Here is a 22,739-nt window from a genome sequence, read left to right as displayed (position 1 = left end):
ACTTCTGCGAAAAACCTCCACAGTACACCAAATTTAATGACACATAAAGGCATACAGTACTTATGTACATCTCTTTCATTATTTACAAAATAGAGAGCCCATGGACGTTACACATGTATAAAAATATGCATTACATCTATATAAATATGTACACAATGTGCAAAACATATGGCATTACAAACAACAAGAGGCATGGCATAGGTGGTGCAGAGAGAGAGCAGAAGAATGTAAATAAAGTGATGAGGGTGGAGAACCTCTGTGGCTCATCTGTGCTTCCTCTGATATCTCCAGAATACATCGAATTAAACCAACCCTCGTGCACAGAAAACTGTTCTGATGTCTCCACCCGAAAATGCACAATGTTCACATGATGACATGCTGTAGGACAACTAGGAGCAGGAGAGCTAAAGTCATTACAGGGAAGCTTGAGCCAAAACCCACAGACTCCAACTATAAAAGAAGCTGACAGGGGGTGTTGAAGGAACCTTAGAGGGGTCTGAGCTTCCACAAACTTCTAAAAAAAAAAAAAAAAAAAAAAAAAAAATTTCTTCAACAAAGCCCCACATAACCACTCAGCTATGAAGTGCTTTTGATAAACAGTTCTATTACTCTCTATGTATTAAAGGCTCTTACATTATGAAGGCAGGATTTGACATACAGTACAATATATCAAGGGAGAGCAGCCGTTATTGCTTTTAGCTGTCCCTGTCTGGCCAGTCAGCTACCACAACTGCCGATGGTTAAGTGGTATCAGAGTGTAAATCGAATATAATTACTGCAGCCAAGAGGTTTGTGTATGTCTGATATGGAAAAAAAACCCTCTACAAACCAAAAATATACATATGAAATACATATAAAAAGATAAATACAAAAATGTGCCAAAAATTAATAAACCATGATAATATATTCCACTGCCTTTTTTGGCAAGAAAATAAATTTGACAGTCTTAAAGCTGACAGAAAGAAAAACACCATTAAGTCCACATCTCTACTAGGATACACATAAACTAGTGGCTCCTACGGTTTATCTGGTGTAGGATTTAACATTTGCAACAATGCAGAAAAAAAAAAAAAGAAAACTAGACCTGCAAGCAAGGTCCAAGCTTTCTAATGCAACTGGAAACTAAAAGAGCACCAATCAGAGGTGACCAGGAGTACTAGGGCATCTCTGGGGCTTAAACAGGCAGTTTGTAGGAAAAGATGACAACAAAGCCCAGAAGCAGGTCTGTGCAGTTTTTGGTGCAACTGTATTCGGTAGTCAAATATTTTGGAAACAGGAACATCCAAGAGTCTTGGCCTGATCTGTTAATATGTCAGCAACTGCAGCAGCAAGAGCGTCATAATCCATTGACAGGACAGTGCTGGCAGAAAGAGCTCCCAGACGTTTTAATCGGGTCTCTATGTTATTGCTGATGAGAACAGCAAGTCAGCATTATGCAGGCAGAAAATACATTTCATTAAAATGACGAGAGGAAAAAAAACCCCCCCCAAAAAAACAACAGTCCCATTTACTTTTTCTGTAAGAAATGACCCTGAAGTACCAACAGTTGCCAGTGAAAATGTGCCGTCAAGCCACAACAGAAGAGAGTCAATGCTTCTAGTACCCACAGCCATGAGAACAAACTAAAGTGGCTAAAATGTAGAAGTTGAGAATTTAAAATAAGTGATCTTATTTCAAAGTCCCAGACAGAAAGTATTGACTCCCCGAAAAACAGTTTGAATGAAACACTAAATTAATAGCTCAATACTTAGGTTTGACAAGAAACAGGGAGTGGCATTGGATGCAACCCATTAAAAGCAAACATCAAAAATGTGACAACTTTAAAAAGAACTAAGCCCAGTTCACTGACACCACACTGTGTATTACACCTCGCAGGTGTCTGTGCATTTCTGACTGTAGGACATCGACTGAACGACACAAAAAGAGTAAAACAGTCATCAGAAGCCTTATGAAGAGTAAAGTCTGGACTATTTCAATTGGAAAGCAAATAACTGGATCTTATAAGAACATTTCTTCAGACATCTTGAGGGCGACGCCTGTGAAAGAGCTTGGAACAGCCCGAGCCTAAACATGAATACAATCATGCACACAGAGACACAGATGTCCATGCAAGAGACAGGAAGACAGACACACAGACACAGACACACAGACACAGACACACACACACAGACCCACACACACTTATAGGCCAGAGTGGCTGATGCATTAGTCTACCCCAACAGCCAGATACTACCTTAGAATATTCTGATTACTCAAAATGATTATTGGTCACTTGATAAATGGGCTAGTGGAGCAGTCCAACTCATTAGCCACTGGCAGTTTTAACCAGCATTAGTTTCCCAGTGATGCAGTCCTTTCCCACCCTGGAACACAAACGCACACACAGACAAGACAAAGTGCAGGGATACTGCAGGACAGCTAAATAGAAAGCTCATCTTCTCCGATGACATCTTAATTCCTTGATCTGAGTCAGTTCACACCTATTCTGGATGTTGGTGTGTCTGCATGTCTCAAACTGATATTTGTTCCCTTTCCAGTTTTTTTTTTTTTTTTTTTTTTTTAAATCAGTTTACTATCAAAAGAAAAAAAAAAAGCTGCCAAAGTTGTAAGTTAAGTCCTATTTTTTGATCTTTTCAAAAGTACATTCAAAATAAGAGACTTGGACGACAACTGCAGCATCTCTGGAGCAATTGGCCACATCATCATTATGATGATCACAATCATTGATTACTTCATATTAGTGATTCACCTTGGATATGCAGAGTTCACATTTCCTTGTTCTGAGGTGAATGAGGTGCACGGTCCAATCTCCCTGCCTCCTTAGTGCATAGCTCTTGCTTACATGGAGGAGCGTCTTCCTGTCGTCGTGCCACTGGGGTCTTGTCTCTTTAGAGTCATTGGTTCACCAGCGTGACCGCAGGGGGTCAGGTCTAGGTCAGAGAAAACAGTCTCATCTGATACAACATATCAGATTAGTCAGCAACCACATTATCTACAGTATGTAGGAGAATGGACCAGTGTGAACAGAGGCTTGACCTCCTCTCAGCAAGGAATCCCTTTAAAATATGGCTCACTGACTCACTGATCATGTCTGGTTTCAAATCATAAAGGGAAGAGACGCATTTGTCTGTCCAGCACCTTGCACTGGCTGAAGCAACTTCTCAAACCACTTTACTGACTGGTTTAGCTGAAGGTTTCATAAATGCAGTGGCAGTGGTTGGTACAGTATCTGAGGCTGAACTGACATCATAAAGTACTGATGTCCAAGGATGAGCCTCATATGCACCTTTAGTGGGAATCAAACCTCCTTTCAATCTTTTCTTCAGAACTAGATTTGATCTTTAGGTCTGTGGTGTGGAGTGCTGTAGCCATCACCTTTTTTTTTTTTAACCTAGTATGGCACAGTATGGATCAGTGGAATAAAGGCCTTCACACCAGACCATCTCCAGATGTATTTAGGACCCCTTCTATATATTAGTCACTGTGCTTACACAGGAAACCAAGGCCAGAATTCACTGAAAGCCAATCAACCAAATCTCCAGTAGAAATCATCGGGACAATCTCAACCATCAACAGTCATCTGGCTCTCTGACTGAGTGAAAGCAAAATTGTCTTAGTGTGGGTTTAACAGTATTTACAAACAGTCCATGGTACCAGTCTCCATTGGGCTCTGGCTCCTTGTTTTTAAATGATTAAAAACATGACATCAGACACTTAGAAAGTCTATTCTGTTTAAGATCCCTTTAACTCTAACACTATAGGTGACTGCCTCAGTGATGTGGCTATTCTGGCTGTTCAGCCATGATAGAACTTTTAAAGCTGTGCAAACTCCTGCTTGCAGTTCACTTGATTCAGTGCACTGCCTGTACAGTGTCTCTTACTGGTGGTTTAGTGGGAATATTACAAATGCTATGGATGTACGTCTGAAAGAGTGATATGCAGCTTTGAGGCTGTCAGTCCCTTTCTTCTTCTTTTGATCTATCTGTACATCTCTCTCTCCTGGCTCAGCTGCTCAGCCAGCCATCCTCCATCTTCCTACTCCAGCCCTCCATTAGTCCCAGTGCAGCAAGTCATGTGAATCCAGAAAGTCTGTCGGAATCCCCAGTGGTGTGAGCGCACCAGCAGGACCCGGTGGCATGGTGAGGTCCAGCCACTCCATATTGTCTAATGCCGGATCAGACAGGCCCACATTGAGCGAGGAAGGAGGTGAGGATGAATCACAGAAAGACAGGTCTGAGGTGTCCATGGGTGAGTAGGGTTGTTGTTCCATCAGCTGGGCCTGCAGCTCCTCCATCAGGCCCTGTGTGCGCAAGTCTGATGCTGGTGGAGTTTCAGCCAGTGTCCCCTCCAAAAAGGCTTCCAGCTGGTTATCTGTGGCCAGGGAGGAGAGGCTGTGCAGGCTGGGGTCGACCAGAGGGCTCATGGTGGGCAAAGGCGCCACTTGGATCTGAGGAGGTGGCCTTGAGATGGCAGTGTTGACCGGCAGGGTGGTGATATTAGCTGTGACTGGGAGGGTCTTGTTGAGAGATGCTGGAGGGTCCTGCTGCATAAATGGTGTTATTTCTGGGGAGGGGGGGATAAAAACATGGATCAGTATTAAGATCATTCAACCCAACATTTTTTTTAAATTCTACAGAACATAGTCTGATCATAGAGGGACAGAAGGATAAAGGCACAGAAACATAAAACAAATTTTCTGTCTTAGCTGCTTCTGCACAGTTTAATTTTCACTATGTACACAATGTCTTTGAGAAAGACCTTCTGTCTTACTGGTAACGTGAATATCCAAAAGGCTGATGTGTAACAGCTATAATCAGTTCAGTTCTGTTCACAGAAGAGGTAATGTGCCCAAAGTGAAAACACTACTTCCTGCATTTAGTTATATAAAGAACACTGGCCCATTGTGAAAGGTTACATCTGTTTCCTCGGTGTTTTCCCAAGACCACAGTGTTTTAAATATGCTCATCCTAAACAGAACATTCTGGGCTGCACTGTGCACCAACTGACCTCCACTCTCAATGAGAATATCGAACAAGTCATCCATTTGTTGGCTGGTTGCCGTGGGAACCTGAAAAAACAGCGACTGTAAGAAACTTGTATGCAACAATTCATCAAGGTTGAAAACCTGAAAGCACATGTTTGTGTATTGTGAGGGATAGGGGAGCTGAAATCAGCTGGAAAAAAAAAAAAAAAAAAGAACGGCATGGTTTGAGTGCTTCTTATTTGCATCTGTGTGTTTGGGCTGTGGCTGGTGCATATCAAACCTGTGACACACTGCTCATGTGCAGGTTGCGGCTCTGTTTAACAGCCTCCTCATAGCGTGGAGGCTCTTTTGCCTTGAGAGGGTGAGTAATAAGGGAGGTGGGCTGCAGGATAAAGGTAGGCTGGGGAGAAGTAGACTGGGAAATTAAAAGAGAGATACAGAATTATGAGCCCATCTGTGTAATGTTACTATTACAAACTGAGAAAACTCTTAAAATAGTAAGCAATCTCAAAAAGCATCCTGTATGAAGAATAAACCGAACCTAGCTAAACCCTCAGCCTGCCAGTAATAACTCAGCTCTGACACCTTGTTAAGGGGTCCGTTGGAGATGTGGTTGGGCGAAGCCCTAGGGGAGACCCTGTTCTCTGGAGAGCTTCTCAGGAAGCACTGGGGATTTATCTCCGGCCTGGATTGGTTCTCCAAGCCAGGGGTATTATTGCACATAGTCAGAGTCTGTCAAAACACAAGAGAGAGTATGATGTCTGACCATCACTCACAGCAAAAACAAAACAGAGATATCAAGACAATTTTAACAATACAAAAATAATATACATATAATATAAAACAAAGAGATTGATTTATAATCAAAATAACTGTTGTAGCCACACGTCAACTAAACTAGTACATCCTGTTATATTTCAGTTTACAGTAAAGTTTTATACTCTTAAAGGACACGCCAGACAATAACATAAAAGAATCACAGATTAAAGTAAAGAGTAAAGATTTTGGTGGTGACTGACATGCAGTAATGGGTTGTGGTTGGCTAAGTGCTGGCTCGGTGCTGTCTCCATCTTACTGCTCTGTAGCTGAGGGACTGAGGACTGGACCAGGCCTGGATTAGAGACTGTGGCCTGGAGAACAGGCTGGGATAAGGGAAAAGGGTGTGAGAATATTTGGTTTTCAGACATTGTTTTATCAACATTAAGATTAATTTGTAAGTTTGACACCCCAACACATTATGCTTCTACATTTCAACAGTCTTACCTGCAGGTTGACAGTGGTGCTCGGCAGCTGGATTGCAGTAGCATTGTTGGGTAGTGACACTGGGAGAAGGATCTGAGTTCCAGCCTGGCCAGTTGCGGTCAGCAGAGTCTGAGGTTGCCCAGATGTGGTTATCAGCGTCTGAGGCTGACCCAGCACCTGGGACATGCCACCTGGGTGGCTGATGAAGAACTGCTGCAGGCCGGGGGCTGTGGATTGGGACTGTGGTTGGGTGTGAAGTTTGGGACTTCTCTGTGACTGGGGGAGCAGTTGTGGGCTGGTGGTGACTTGGGGCTCAATCTGGGTGATGAGACGGGTTGGGGTCTGGAGTTGAAGGGACTTGCCAGAAGAAACAGTCACATCCTCGAGCTTCACCACAGTCGGCAGGGGGCTTGTGAAAGCCTGGGAGCCCAGCATTGAGTTGGGGATGCTAGTGGTATTGGATGAACAGTTCGACCGGGCTGCACCCTCCACTTTTATTACGTTTGAGTTCAGGACAGTAGGAACAGTGTTCATGGAAGGAAGAGAGGTGAAATTGGGGGATACAGAGGTAGAGTCAGTGGTACAGCTGCCCTGGCCTCTCTTCTCCACCTCTAGCTGCATTTTCAGCTCCTCTACCAACCTCTGCTCCTGCTCCAGCTTCCTCATCAACTCCTCTATTTGCCGTTCCTTCTCATGCAGCCTCCGATCCTTTTCCTCTGGGACTTGAAAGGACAGCAGGGGGGAGGACTGTGGACCTGCCTGAACAGAGCTCACCATTTGTGCTTCAGAAAGAGCCTCGGTCATGCCTACATCCTGCTGAACGTTGGACAAGTCAGTGGGAATGGGTGACACTGGAGGCGTGGAGCTTGTGTTCTCTGGAGCCACCTGCTGGACTGGGAGGACTATGGCAGGGCTGGTTGTGGTGGTGGTTACCTCCATTGGGAGGGAAGAGAGGGTTGTAGTGGTGGGTGGAGGAATGGTCGTAGCAGAAACAGGGGTGCATGGGTTGTCTTGGAAAGGCTTCAGTCGTTCTATCAAGTCAGTCTTTGTTCCTGACACAGGGAGACCACGAAGCTTTAGCTCCAGTTTGAGCTCAGCCACCTAGAGAGGGAGAGAGGGAGAGAGAGAGAGAGAGAGAGAGAGATTGAGAGAGAGAGAGAGAGATAAATACAGGGGGAAAAAAAAAAAACAACAGCCAGTCCAGGTGCCTACCATCTACCAGCACATTTACAGCTAGCTAATTAACATTATATTCTATATGATTTAAACATGTATAAAGTATGTTAAATCTTATTTACGATTATCAGAGTTCAGTGAAAATAATGACTTTATTATATCTTGATGCTGTTCAGTTTAATTAGCCATGCGGGGCATAAAGATAAAAGGACTATAACAACTGTTGGGACATGCATTTCCAAGTTGCTATGGTGAAGAGTTTACTTCCAATACCTTCATCTCCTCTAGGTTGGCAGGCAAGACTCCTGGCTTGCGGTTTGACAGTGAGTTGTTTGGCCGAGTCGGAGCTGGAGGCAGAGGGGGAGGTGGTGGGGCAGTGGGCAGAGATACCACGATGGAGGTTGGCAGGCCGCTGGCAGTGCTGTTCTGACCCTCTGCCACTGGTCTGCAGAGAGAAATATACATGAAAAGATGAGGTCATTGTTAATGAAGGAACACATTTACACTACTCCCATATTATATCAATAAGAAACAGAAAAAGAGGAAGAGGAGGTGGGAGATGTGGACAAAGGACTATTGTAGAGATCACTGGAAAGAGAGAAACAGGAAACAAAGAGGAAATCTGTTCCCAATATAAACAGACCATCCATCCTGTGCCCTGCATTAACAAACCCAGTCAACCCAACCACAGTACATGAGTACAATTCAAAGGAAGCTCAGCCATGCTGCTGCTAAGAGGACATTTATGAAAACAGCAGTTAGCGAAACAACATCCTGTTAGTTTGAAATATGATTAGACACAGATTTGTTATTGGAAACAAGCTATTAGCCCTCTGGGTTGTTAAAAACAATATCTGGCTTGTTTTCAGGCATTTTCAGATAGAGAGCCATGGAGGAAAGCCAAACCAGATTAAAGGAGGAAAAAAAAAGAAAAAACTTTAAAGACAGCAGATTAGCAGTTAAGGTCATGTAACTGTGTATATAAATCATACAATACAATTACTTTATTCTTATTTGTGTGTAATACTAACAAGATATATATTTACATTTATTTACATACTTAAGAGGTGCTGGTAATATAGTCTGGTAGTTGTAGTGCTGCTGTTGCTGGCTGAGGATCTGCAGCTGAAGGAACAGCTGCTGTTGCTGCAGTAGTCGGGCATAAGAGGAGTCCATGGGTGCTTCACTGGCCTCCTGCTTTTGGTCTGGGGGAACATACTGGTGGTACTTGAGCTTTTTCACCCTGGGCTTTGGCTCTTTACCTTTCTTACTGCGACTCTTCTCTGAGGGTGCCTTCTGCTGGCTTTGCTATTGTGGGAGTCAACATAAACATTCTTAACATATGGTCCATCCAATAGCAGTCAGATTGAAAAACAACAGGTGATATTATATTTAGCAGTGGAAAAGAGTGCCCCCTACTTTCACCAGTGTTGGGCCTGGTTTTGAAGGAGCAGCTACAGTGACTTGCTGAACAGGAGTCACAGCTGGGCGGCTGACAGGAGGCTCACTGACGGAGATCACTTTCAGAAAGTCTGTTGTGGCTTGAGTGACAACTGGCAGTGGCTGAATATAATAAAAACAAAAACAAACAATAGGTGCTTTAGGACTGTTCTAGCGACTCAGTTCTAGGGACTACCCAATACTGGACCTCTCCAGAGAACTGCAGTCATTTTTCTTGTTTGTGGAATTGCTAAAATAATATAAGGTTGCCAACAAATATTTAGTGTTTTGCTTAGAATTATCAAAATCTCTGTGAATTTCCTTGATTGCATAGAGGCACGTAACTGTTTACTGTTTCTTTTAAATGTGCTGCATTGACTCAGTGTTTGACCAAGAAACATACACTACATCACTCGCAGTTCCTATTGTACTGGGAAAGGACCTAATCTGTGTTCTAAGAACTGTGGTCAGTTCCTGCAGTGCAGATGTGCTAAAAAGGAGGAACCTCCTCCAACAAGTCTCACAATGTAATGTAATAACATTAGAAAAACATTCTGGAGCTGTCGGGCAGGCATACAAAAACAACAGTATTATAGCAGTACTAGTCCTGTATCTACCTGAAGTATGGTGTTGGATAGTGTTGGTACTCCCAGAGCAGGAGAGAGCGGCTCAGGCATTTTACCCTCTCCTGGTGAGGGGGCAGAACTCTGAGACTCCTGGCTCGCCGGCTGCTCTGGGGACAGGGCATCACTGCTGTCTTCATCCAGCACTTTAGGATAATTCACCTGGCCCACTGCAAGACAAACAAAGACAAAAACCTTATGTCCTGTGTATGCATTTCCATCTCAAATCAAATTCTCTGTAATATGGTTGTTGAAACAGAGGCATCTTCCTGAAGTCAGAAAGGGCTGTGCATTGAAGATAACAAAAATAAATAAATAAATAAAATTGTGACATATTTTTTAATACAATTCAACTGTCTTGTCTGTGTACAAGAAGGTTAGTTTGGTCAAGCTTGCATTTGTAGCCTAGTGATGACAGAATCTACATGCAGTATTTAGCTGGTTATCCATTACTGTCAGCTAACTAGTTCCGCTGTGTCCATCACTCTTCCCGTCTCTCACCGATGATGGCCTGTTTAAGGCTGGAATCCACCGGCAAGATATTCTTCTCTATCAGCTCCATTGGGCCAGGCCTCTGGGCGATCTTCTCGTTCAGGTTGTCGGCCAGCCGAGCCCTCTTCAGCTTCATCTGGGTGGCCTGTAGTGATGGCTCTGCTCCAGTCTCTGAGTGACGACAAGAACAAGATGTCACATATTCGGTACAGAGCACATGCAGTACTGCGCAAAGTGGGCTCTTTGGGGGTCGGACCCTCTGCTGCAGGACTCCTGGTTCTTCGTGCCTCTGAAAATAGTTCTTCATAAACTCTAGTCGGTTTTTTATGGACTTGTTGTCCTGCACAATGGACTGCGCAGTGAACATGGGATCAATCTGACACCTGCTGGTGTAGTGTGATAAGAATCGAAAACATAAAGTGCCTAAAACTTCTGCACAGTACTGTAAATCTAGACATCTTGATAGTCTAAAGTAAGGTACCAGAAGTCTTGTTTGCAATGGTTGAAAAATATGTGTCTGCATGATATCAGGTGCTGATTTAAATCCTGTGATGCTTCAAATGTGGAACAAATGCTTGAATGATTTAAAAAGCGTGTTGAGTGTTCTCTAAAGTGGGAGCATTGCACTCGCTTGCCTAACCCCCCAAAGCTAATGGACAATCTTTCCAAGAGTCGACACAAGGAACACGGGGTCAAACATTGAGTGTATGTGCTGTGAACTAGAGAATCACCAGTACCTTGTAGGATGTGCATCCTGACCAGCTCCGCTCTCTCTGGACGACTGCGGATCTTGTGCTTAAGGAAATTTTCAGTCTAAAGACAAAAATGGACACAGATCAATCAAATTGTCTAATCTTTCATGCCCACCGAGTATAGCCTACGAGTGCATTTCTTTCACTTCTCAAGTTCACAGTTTATTTCCCAACAGTGTGCCTTACCCTGGCTCTCTCCAAGCTGCGAATCTGCCCATGGAAAGCTGCTGGGCTCTTCAGAGCTGCAACACATGACATATTCATCAAAACACAAGTCTAAGCACAATTTAATAGACACACAATGTGATCCAAATAAAAAATAATAACAATAGCGCAAACATGTTTATTATTACAGCTGTCAGTTTGAACCAGGGTACCAGTTTGTTATCATTTATCCACCCACACTACATTGGCATATCAATGAGTGACGGACAACTGGCAGTGCTGAAACTCACGTGGCATGATGCCCTGGTCCACCAGCTGCTCTCTGGTCCGCCTCTGCTGAAGTCTCAACTGCAGGACTGAAGTAAAAAGGACAAAAAAAAAAAAAAAAAAACAACTTTTAAATAAAAAACAGATTCATTTTGATTATAATGTGAAGTGGAAAAAACAAGGTAAAACAAGAGTCAGCCAGGAAGAAGAAAGATGAGTTAAGAGTATGGAAACAAAAACAAGTAACTTACGTGAAACTGAAGAGACAGCCACAGACTAACCTTTCCTCAATGCTTTATGTCTAACTGATTCTGCTCTCTAGTCTAAGCTGACTTAATGTGATAATGTGATTTTGCACTGGTTACATTCAAAAATGCATAACAATGTGGTGAAACTACACCAGTTCTTCATATGTGGGCAATAAAAACCAAACCCTATCTTCTTAGAGCTGCCAAGTATAACTTCAGTCATCAGTAGCTGCTGAAGGACAAGATGTTTTGTACCGTTTCACCACTAAACATAACTATGACATTTCCCAAGCTGGTTTTATGAGCTCACAAGCATGCTGCTTTAAGGTCTGCACAACTGGTACACAAAAACAAACCACGGCACAAGATAATTACCAGACGCAAAGACAAATATGAATAATCAAAATATTAATATGAATTCATTCACTCTATTAATATTGCGGGTACTGCTGTAATTATCAGGCTGGTGCCTCCCATGACCAGATCACAGTTGGCAACACTATTAGCCTACATGAGCAATCAGCATCACATGAACAACAAAGAAGAAGAGTGCTCAGCTGCTCTCACGCTGAACGTACTGCAGCAGCTGCACAGTGTCGACATAGTCTGATACTCCTGGCCCATAGAACAGTCCACATTCAACTGCATGATTTCAAGTTGACAGCCCAAAGTATGTTGCTTATAGTCATATTCTCTCCCCCTTAGTGAACAGAATAAGGAACATCCACAGTATTGCAATACTTCTAAGAATTTCATAGAAGCAACATTAGGCATATCCTCTATTTTTTACTCTCTACCTAAATTTTTTCATATTACAAGGCTGCAACCCCCAACGCCTCCCCTTACTTCCCTCTCTCAGTTGGGCATAGGGTATTTTCTGGCTGTTTGCAATCCAAACAGTCTGGTTCCTTGTAACTACAGAGGAACAACTGAGCTGACTCAGCAATGACTAAAAAATGTAAAGACTGTAGGGACTGTATCTTCTAGTTGGAAAGACCTGTCTGGCAACAACAACAAAATGTTCCTTGGCTTTAATGTGATTTTTTAACAAGGCTTACAACAACTCCATTCACAGGATGGGATGTATCAAAAGCTGGTAAAATTTACTGTCTTGCTCTGATGAAAAACAGCTGGCCTCACCAACTTGGGTCCCTTCTATTATCATCATCCTGAAGTGGTATACACTGTACTGGTGTGCTCATGTCCTTGGGTAAGATATGTATTGAATCACCTTGGTGACTGTGAATCTGTTATTCATGTAGACTTCATAACCTTTTATGTTGCCTGAAAAAAAGTTTCATTTTTAAGAGATGAATAATTTTGATCCCAAATCAGCTCAGTACATAGTTGCAGAAAGGTATTCAGTGGGGTCATGTTTGTTCAAAGTGATTCACAGGGACTTCCAGTCTGTGGCATTGTCCTCGATCCCTCCGGGAAATACTGCTGAGTCTGACAAACACATGTTGACCTGTGACCTCAGCAGGGGAGATGTGAATGGCATGACTGAACTGTTTATCCACAGAGACAGACATGCAGACACACAAGCATGCTTTGCAGGTCAACAGAGGAAAACACAGGCCTGAACAGTCAGTGACAGGTTTGTTGGATCAGTTTTAAATCTACCACTAGATGACATTAAAAACCTAAGACGTTGACATTTCCAAGCATCACAGTTACTCTTCTCATGACATCTTTTGTTTATAGCCTTATGCTTCTTGATCGTCTTGACAGGGATTCACCGTTAACAATAACCTTATAGATTTCAGTTCAAACGCTACCTCTTTTGGGCCAAACTTTCATTCCCTGTCACAACAAACTCAGCTCTCATGCCTCACTCAGCACCGCTCCTCTCCTTTCAGATATTCTGAGCCTCTGGGCACACATAACTAAAGTGGTCTTAGACAGTCAGACCTGTCAGCATGGTGAACAGACTAACACCTCCATGTTAAAATCACGATAAACTCTGGCTGGCAAAGTGCTGTGGACAGCTCACAGGGTGTAAAGTATGAGGTGTGCTTTCTCACTGGGCTGGAAATGACAGATGATGAGTGAAAGCTTCCACTGCTGACACTTCACAGAAATCTTTCATCAGTAAGACGTTTTACTGCGCTCTCCATATTTGATCCAGACTGAAACCGCTCTGGCTACACACCCTGCATCTGCTGACTATCTGGCAAATTAGATGTTTCTGAGCCCAGTACCATGCACAGTGGCTGGACTTAACTGATCTCCCTATGCCACCTAACCCATGATTAAGAACTGGCAAACACCAGCGTGAACCTAACCCACTCCTAAAACCAGGTAATGGCAACAACTAACAATTATGTTCATTATCAATTATTACTGTTTAGCTCTCAAAATGACAGAAAAATGTCTATTGCAAATTCCTAATCCTAATGTGACATCTAACGGTCTGAATGCCAAAAGTACTGGGGTTACTAATTTTTTTTACAATGCCTAGTCTTTTTGCAGAGGATGTGAAAACAGAAATGATTTTTCTAACATCCTCACCATTTTTGCGTTCATTGAGTGGAGGCAGACTCTGTGTGGGCTGCAGAGACAGCTCCTCCATCTCGTGGGTCACCGCCTCGCTCTGGGGACTAGGCACCAGCAGACTCGACATCCCACAATCCCCATCGGTTCCTAGCTGCCTGTGAGAAGCCTGTGGCTCCATACTGCTTCAGAAGGGGGTCGCGGAAGGTCCCAGACAAACCACAGGGGGTACGGGTCACCGTCCCTTTATGTTACGTCTCGCTGCTACCTGTGTAGATACAAGGAAACAAAAGTGGAGAGAAAATGAGAAATCTGAAGAATAAACTCATGACTGTTCTATTTCTCTCACTGAACAACATACACAGGAGGAATACATCACTCAGGGATATTTTGCGGGCTCCTAAGAAACACCAGCAATTCACAATAATCGTCATCATCATCCTGTTGGTATGACTACTTCACCCAACTGCTGAAATGTTAAGAGTGGCATTTTTACTTCAGCCATCTGGAAGAGCTCAGTCGCAGCCCAAATTATTCATTAAAAGAGCTGGGTTGGCTATTACACTGAATAATCACTTGAAACCGCTGCCCATGAGAAATGCCAGTTTGTGCATGAATGTTCTCTCTGTTCACACAGGCTTCGTAATCTGGAATATGACGTTGCTGCGGTGGTTTCAAACAAAAAGAACATAAACATTTCAGGGAGCAAGACAAATACTAATAATCAAGGCTTCCCAATTGAACCAGCAGACGACAGACTGCTCAGTCTGAACATGTATGTTATTTACTGCTCTCTACAGCACCCATATCTATAAAGTCCAGGACATAAGTACTCTTGATGTGTTGCTTTTGGCTGAGAACCTCTATGTTCCTAAGGTTGCCTTTATTTTTCCCTGTGGGCCCTTGAATTACCAACGGCATCTGACAGTCCAGGGAGTCTATGGGACGTAACTGGACTCAGACATTTGGTTTCAACACGCCTGATTGTTGCCCGTTCTGGTTACTGACTGACGATGCTGAGTAATGCCATCCAAGCACAATAAACTGCACAGCCAATGCGTCATCATTTCCTGTTCTGTTTTTAATGTCACTTAAAAAGTATTATATGATCATAGTCTTTAAAGGTTTTTTTAAAAAGATGAAAACTTTTTGCAAACATGACCCAAACATGCTCCCATTAAAGGTTGATTCTTGATTCAATAATTCATCTAAATTGATTTTCAATAGTATTTTATATGACTTGTTTTTTTTTTTAAGGAAGACTAAGGAATAATAATCTTCAGCTTTGAATATTTTTGTGCTAATATAAAAATTCTTTAGGAAAGTTTAAGACAGAGCTTCAGCACTGTAATGTTTTTTTTTTATATTTCCATATTTTCACCTGTTCATTATAATCAAAATAAAGAAGTATTAAGTCTTTTTTTTTTTTTGGAAATAAAAATAATTTGCTTAATAAAGCTCAGGAAATTGGAAGGAAATATAAAAATATGTATATTTGTATTAATCACCCAGATAAAAGATGAGAACCAGTCACAATGGCACTGCACCAACCAAAACTGAATTAAAAAAAACCAAAGCAAAATAGTCCAAATACACTGATACATACTAGATGCAGCCTGTGCTTACCACATAAAAATTTGAGCTAATGTTAGTTGCAACACCTTGGTTTTTAAGATTTTTCACGTGTGTAGCTGTTATCGCTGTCTCTTTGACACTTTGGTTTGGTTGAGCACACACTCCCAATCAGACATCAAGTACTAACAATCTCAGTTCACTCTTGTTTTCTTGTAATCTGAATTGGTGCATTATGAATCTGACCACCACTGCGAAGTTCCCCAACTCTTCAAAACTTGGCTTCTGACCCACAGCCACTTTCGGGCCCCTTCTTGATGATTAAGTGGCATAAAACACCACGCTACAGACGTAACTGAGGCTTCAGAGTTGAACCTCAGTGGGTTACTGTGATAGAACTTCAGTAAGAGATTTTCACCGAGCACCGAGCATCTTTATCCATTTAACCAGCGTCTGCTCTGTAGCATGTAAGCACTTCCTACAGATTACAATCAAACAATGCATGCTGTGATGTGAAGCTTGTACTTTGAAACAGGCAAATCTCTATGAAAGAGGACTCTACATGTACTGACCCTTGTAAGGTGCTATTCATTTCTCTCAGCCTGGCTTTTAATGGGAGGGAGGCTGTTTGGCAAAGGATTTAAGACATCTAGGTATTTGATGTCACTATTCTCTACATAATAGTCTTCCTTCCCCTTAGCTTCTCTAACATCCTTTTACACGAAAGCAAAACATATTGTACTTGTTCTACTGATGAATGCATTCCTACCAGTAGTAGCAGAGGACAGCAAGGGACGGAGGACAGAGATGTCTGGGCTAGTTGCTGTGCAGAGTCACGCTAAGCCATGGAATCAAACCTGGGTGAGAAGACAAAGGAGCAAACATGAATATCACAAATGTATCTTTTTAACAAAACCAAACCACAGAAAGTAATAAACATGGAGGCGCTTCTTTTATTTTTGATGACATCTGTAATACTGAGAGCTCACTGCTGCGGTTTCTGTTTATTCCAAACAAATAACCCATTGCATTACAGTAATGTAAAACACCATTTAACAAAAAGAACAGCAATGGCACCAGTGCTACCATCAGGGTACATTACAAAGGTAAATGGAAAATGGTAGGAGAAACAACTACCCAAAACTAATGCAACATTGGGCCAATAAAAGTCCATCAATACACACACACGCACACACACGCACACACACACACACACGCACACACACGCACACACACGCACACACACGCACACACACGCACACACACACACACACACACACACACACACACACACACACACACACACACACACACACACACACACACACACACACACACACACACACACACACACTGCAGTGCCAGACTGATTATGCTTGAATTTAAGTAGAGGATAGAACCGAAAGGTGTAAGAAACAAGCCCACACTCAAGGCTGGATCAAGGTCTGAAAGCTCACGTTCACGGGTTGCTAGGAAAACCTGCAATGGTCTCTATGACAATGGAAGTGATCCTCCATGCTGAGACAATAGAAGCTCTTGGTGGTAATGACTGAAGAGCTGTAATGTAGCATCACACAAGAGACCTGCAGAATAATAATCAGCTGCACACTCAGAAGCTGTCAGGGCTCTTCAGGACATGTGCTGAGCAGACAGATCATGTATATATCAGTTTACACTGAGAGTGATCTGCTACTATTTATCTGAATTTCTTACTTCTTTAATTTCATACTTTAAAAAAAAGTGATTATTCCTTAAAGACTTTTGTCTGTCTCTTCATTTATTAAAGCTGTCTTGGTCTTAGGCAACGATTCTCTAAAGCTGTTTCAGAAGATTTTTCATTAATATAGTATACTTTCCAGTAACACAGGTCCTGGATGGATGATTGGTGAATCCTTCAAGGATGTAGGTAAGAAAATGAGCAAATACTCACATACCATCCTAAAACATGTTAAGCATTGGTTAAGCATTAAAGGGTCCCTCCCTGCATTCCTGCAGACTGAGCACTACATGCTGTGTGTGTATATGTATCGAGGGGCAAAGTGAAAGGGAGGAATTAGGGAGGGGGGAACCAATGGGAGAGAGAAAGGGGGCTGTGAAAGAGAGAGGAGGAAACAAACAAGTGTCACGGCTGACGAGGCGTTGTGGGATAAAACACTGATGATGCCCCGGCAAAATCAAAGAGCAGATCCAGATGGCGGGCGCTGCATGTTGCTCTGCCCTCGCCTGTTCTTTTAATATTGTACTGGGCAACAAGTACCATGTGTTTCATCAGTAGGTAACACACACATACTGTACACACAAAACACAAGCAAACAAACTAGTTAAAAGACAATAAAAAGACTGCTGTATCATTCTGCCACTGGGCGTGTTCAGCATATAAAACAGGGCACAAGTAACAAATATGGCCCACGGTTATGTCAATCAACAACATAGTATTGTGCAACCATAGAGATATTAATAACTGTGCCTACCCCCTCCCTGTTAGGACACAGCCTTCTTTCTTGCCAACAAACTCATTTGGTCTGCTCATGTCACCAAGACAAATGAATGCAGAAAGACAGCACAGAGAAAACTTAACAACAGAAAAAATAGCCTAGAGGAGTGTTCAGCACTGGTATGTCGTCTCAGTACCACTCATATAATGAAAGACAGAGGTTACAGATGTTAATTCTCAACCTGGTTTTGTACAGCCAGTGGGGAGATGGAGAAAAGAGTTTGGGGAATGTTTGGTGATCTGCCCAACAGCCATGGAAAGATGGCTTGACTTTGTCATATACGGATCAGATTTGGATAGTTAATTGAAAAACATACCCACAACAAGGAGCCGTAAGAGCTACATGCTCAACCAGGAGACCCAGCCATCTAAAAACATATCTTCATGGACAGTTAAATACATCTGGACTTTCTGAATTAACACCGGCTAGAGGTTTAATCTATGTTCCATTACGTGCAGCACTGCAAGATCACAGTTCAGACAGATTGTCATTTGAGTCAATATTTTTGCAGCTTGACGGCAGTATCTGGGTGTGTCTGGCACCTCAGGCTGTCCTTCTGTCTCATGGTGCATTATAAAAAAACCAGACACATGCAGTGCAGGTGAGAGGCCTTATGACACAACAATGAGACTGAATGAATATATTTGAGAAGTATCCTTTAAGCATTCACACTTAAGATATTCTATCTGGTGCTCGGTACCACGTATGCAGTATGGGTTCTACATTTAATCTTGTATATAGTACTTTATCTTAATTTCTTATTTATATAGTACCTTTATTTTAAATCTTGATTTTTCATGTTTGCTCTTATTACCAATTTTGTTCTATTCTTGTATGCAAATTCTGACTGGAATGACAATAAACTCCTTTGGATCTTTGAAACATTTAAAACACTACACAAAGGCAAAATAGTTCCTTCTCAGCAAAACAAGCCCAATAATTTTGGAGCCATTCAAATGAGCAGCGATTTTTACAACCACAGAGCAATGTATCCACAACAGTAACACACAGTGAAGCCACCACTTCCTAGGCTTTGCATACTGGCAAGAAGGGGTCAAAGGTCAGCTTTACTACACATAGGGCTGGCTGTGAAGACTTCCAGGGATAAAGTGTCCACAAGCATTCTCACACCCACTCTCACACCCACTCTCACACCCACTCTCACACCCACTCTCACACCCACTCTCACACCCACTCTCACACACACTCTCACACACACTCTCACACACACTCTCACACACAAACCGACAGCATGAGATAACTAAAATCTGCCGTCTCAGTCCTTAAGATAATCCCCCACAAACAATCCAAGAGGTCTGGTTTGTGTTAGAGGACATCAGCATACCACTGATAATTATCTCTGGAAAGAAAATGTCATTAAACAGTTAATTAAACTGTAGCAAACACGACTAAACAATGAACTAAATACTAAAATCTAAAGATCTTTGTATTTAAAACTAAAAAAATAAAAATAAATAATCTCGTGATTGATAAAAATGGTAATATAATCAAGTCTAATAAACTGTTTAATTATGTGAGGGACGCTACACAAATATATAATAGCCAAACACATACAAACACACATGAACACACAACATGGGATCCACCTTGAGCCAAACTAGAGTTTGAGTCTGCATTTTTTTGGTCCCTAAACAGCCTGCTTCCTTGGCCAACAAATGTCTGCTTTTATCCAGAGATAAGACAGAAATGATGTCACTTTGGCTCATTCGGTGGAATCAGTGTTCTGCTCTGTTCCCAGACACAAGTGTCGTTTCCTTACCAGCTGCCTGTGTGCCCTTTTGCTGAAAAGACCCTCTAAAAACAGAACAAACTGACTGGGCCACCAAAAAAAAAAAAAAAAAAAAAAAAAAAAAACAATGGATGAAATCCAAAATCCATGGGACAGTCACATTTAAGATAAGAAGGACCATTTCAGCAGCTACACACCCAAACGTCAACAGCCTTAATGTGAAAGCACTCAAGTTAGAGCAGTGCATGCAGGGAAGAGTTATGTAGGCTTGTTACGTAAAGTAGTTTCTGAGAACTGAATTCAAATCTGAATAAAATGCCCAGGGTGGCACGCCTGGGTGCAGGTTTCCTGTGACTAGATGACACTAGCATGTCAGTATACAGAACTTGTGCAGCTCAGTGTGAGTCTGGTTTGTCACAATCACTGCAAGGAGAAAACAGTGCAGGATTAAAATGTTCTAATTTTGTGGACAATGACCAAACAGTATTAAACCACGGCTTTCCCTACCATTACAAGCCTCCAACATACTATAGGTGGCACCACACCCACAATCATTGTTAAGGAAGTGTGTGTGTGTATTGTCCGAAGTAATTGATATGTACATATTCGCACAGGCAGCGCTCTTTTATGTTGAAGTGGGCACTATGGACCAGTCAACAGCAATGACACAGAAAGGCTGCTGTGGAGAGACCAAATGTGTTGAAACTTTTACAGTGCGTGTGTTGTTACTGTACAGCGTGTGTGCATACATATGCTGATTATTGGTGTGTTTTGGAAGGAGGCAGCAAAGGAAGTGATTGGGTCAAAGCTCCCACAGACCAATAAGCCAATATCAACAAAGAGCTGCACGCAGTCTGCATAGACTCAAACTTTAGTGTTTCAAATTTCAAGAGGCACATGCTGGTTCTGTGGACTGGCCACAATTGCAGAGGAGCATGTAGCCTGCTCCAGCTGAATGAATGGAAAACACTATGCTCAGAGTCCTCTATTGATCCACGGAGGAATGAGACTGTATTTGCCTGAATAAGAAAATTATTTGGAAAATTACATTTGAAAACTACACAATTATGTCTTTATTAAATCAGACATTCAGTTCAAATTGAAAGAGCAAGTTTAAGTCTGTTTAGGTCTTTCAGAGTCAATCCTTCCTAAAACTGCAATGTTAGTCTAGTTTAAGCATCAGGAGTTACTGATGGAAGGTGGAACCTGTCTTACTGTCATGGACAAAATAAACTTCAGACGAGTGAACCGGTTCATAGCATCTCCACATCTTTACTGCCAAAAAGAAGCAGGCAATGTGATGGATTACTTCAGGACACAGCACTTATTTCATAGGCAAGCATATCTGTTTTGCTTGTTTTCTTTCTAATGACTATAATGATAATGGTATGCAATTACGTGAGAATGTGTGCAAATGCATAGTTTTTAGCCATATGCTCTAACCCTGTAAATACACACAGTTCTGCCTACACTGTGATATTTAGTTTCATTTTCATTTAATTTACCAGAGGGAAAGACATGGAAACCCTGGTCTACAGTGATCTGAGCAGACAGCCTTGCTGAAAACTAATACTGCACTGGGAGGTTGACATAAGCTAAACACAGACTTACAGCATTTGGATAATTTTGCCATCCAGCCATATGCGGAGTGTTTAAAGTCGACATTAGTAATTCACACTTTTCAATGACAGAGTGACTGGCTAGGGCCGAATCTGTAATCGCCACATCCTGTCTGTGTATGACTCAGACTTATGGCGACCTGTGTCGATTTGCTGCAGCACCGCCTCACTTTGCTCGCTCCAATTGATCGCAAGTCCATGAGACAACCTCATCGGGTTTGTTTAAGAGAGAGGGGGCCTCGTTACAAAGCGTGCCCGGTCACGTTACTAAAGCTCTGCCAACTCAGTGTCTGTCATGCCCTAGCCGACAGAGAGCCAAGGCTGGAACAAGGCTGGAACAAATACACACTACACAAGCACCAAACGCACAATTAGAAACCTGACAACTAGCTGATTAGAAGCAGAGGGTGCAGCTAATGTTAGGCAGCGGAGGAGGGAGTGGGTGTGGGGTAAGCTAACCCTGGCTAGCTACTTTAAATCTGACAGGTGAGTGAGTTGCACAGTGCCAGTCATATTAAAAAAAAAGCGACCAGCAGCTTCCGTGGCTGTCGTTTCTAGGACTAGGAAACGTATCTCTAGATAAGTTACAGTCAAATAAAAGCGTCGTCCAGGCGCTGCTTCAGTGTAGTCCTACCCCAGCCCGTCTGCAGTCTGCGTCTACTCATCAACAACCTCCTCACATTTTCGCTAGTTAGCTCGTCTGGCTACCACAAGCTAGCATGCTAAAAACAAGACAGCGCGCCCCGGCTCCGTGGTCTTACCGAATTACGAAGCCTTGAAACACGAACCCATCCGAGCTCCGGCCCACAACGAAATCTCCATTAACGTGACTGTCTTATGTGTTTAGTAGTTTCCCTCAAACTGTGAGGGTGAAGTTTATTTGGTGGAGTAAAATGGCTGCGACTGCTCTGGGTTCGGATGCACAGTGATGTAATGACGCTGCCGGGGGGGGGGGGAGGAGGGGGAGGGAGGGGGCTGGTCAGCGTCTGAACCGCACATGTGCAGGACTTGTTCTGCCACCAAATACCCATTAAAAACATCATAACACCGAGAATTTCTCTTAGGAAACGCGTCCCAAATATGGATAGATATGACTTGGCAGTGTTACATAATCCTCTGAGTGTATTTGACAGACTGGGTTAGTTAGACTGTGGGTTCACTCCATGTGATCCTCAGAATTTGATTTGAACAGCAAATTTGTCTGATTAAAGTTTAACATCAACTATTGCACGTCAAGTCCTCCATCCTTCATCTTGTGACCCTGTACAGGACCCTTAGTATTTTAGTCAATTTTTGTCTTTTGGTTTTAAAGTTGTATTTTTTTCCTGTCAATTAACACAGCAAACAAGCAAAAAATACAGAGATGTTGAGTTTTCTATTAAAGAAACTAAACGAGCACATATCTGAGAGCCTGTTATTTT

The 22,739-nt window shown here is 42.4% G+C and overlaps 1 protein-coding gene across 2 annotated transcripts; it reads right to left on the bottom strand.

Moving 5' to 3' along the window:
• Positions 1 to 18: 18 nt before the first annotated feature.
• Positions 19 to 22,231, bottom strand: mrtfba (myocardin related transcription factor Ba). 2 transcript variants are annotated; one of them, XM_026316210.1, is made up of 17 exons: positions 22,080 to 22,231; positions 16,224 to 16,311; positions 13,901 to 14,150; positions 11,165 to 11,230; positions 10,896 to 10,951; positions 10,695 to 10,770; positions 9,967 to 10,128; positions 9,460 to 9,635; positions 8,822 to 8,965; positions 8,463 to 8,710; positions 7,676 to 7,847; positions 6,248 to 7,327; positions 6,004 to 6,126; positions 5,570 to 5,716; positions 5,265 to 5,399; positions 5,008 to 5,068; positions 19 to 4,563 (listed from the first exon to the last, which is right to left on the bottom strand). In XM_026316210.1, the coding sequence occupies exons 3-17, from the start codon at positions 14,061 to 14,063 to the stop codon at positions 4,052 to 4,054; spliced, it is 3,321 nt and encodes a 1,106-aa protein (XP_026171995.1). In that variant the 5' UTR covers positions 14,064 to 14,150; positions 16,224 to 16,311; positions 22,080 to 22,231; the 3' UTR covers positions 19 to 4,051. The 2 variants fall into 2 exon arrangements, with proteins under 2 accessions (XP_026171995.1, XP_026171996.1); XM_026316211.1 differs by lacking the exon at positions 6,004 to 6,126.
• Between the last annotated feature and the right edge of the window lie 508 nt (positions 22,232 to 22,739).

The sequence above is a fragment of the Mastacembelus armatus genome, chromosome 19, assembly GCF_900324485.2.
Source record: "Mastacembelus armatus chromosome 19, fMasArm1.2, whole genome shotgun sequence".
In the NCBI taxonomy this organism is placed as follows: domain Eukaryota; kingdom Metazoa; phylum Chordata; class Actinopteri; order Synbranchiformes; family Mastacembelidae; genus Mastacembelus; species Mastacembelus armatus.
This window is presented reverse-complemented; position numbering and strand designations above follow the sequence as displayed.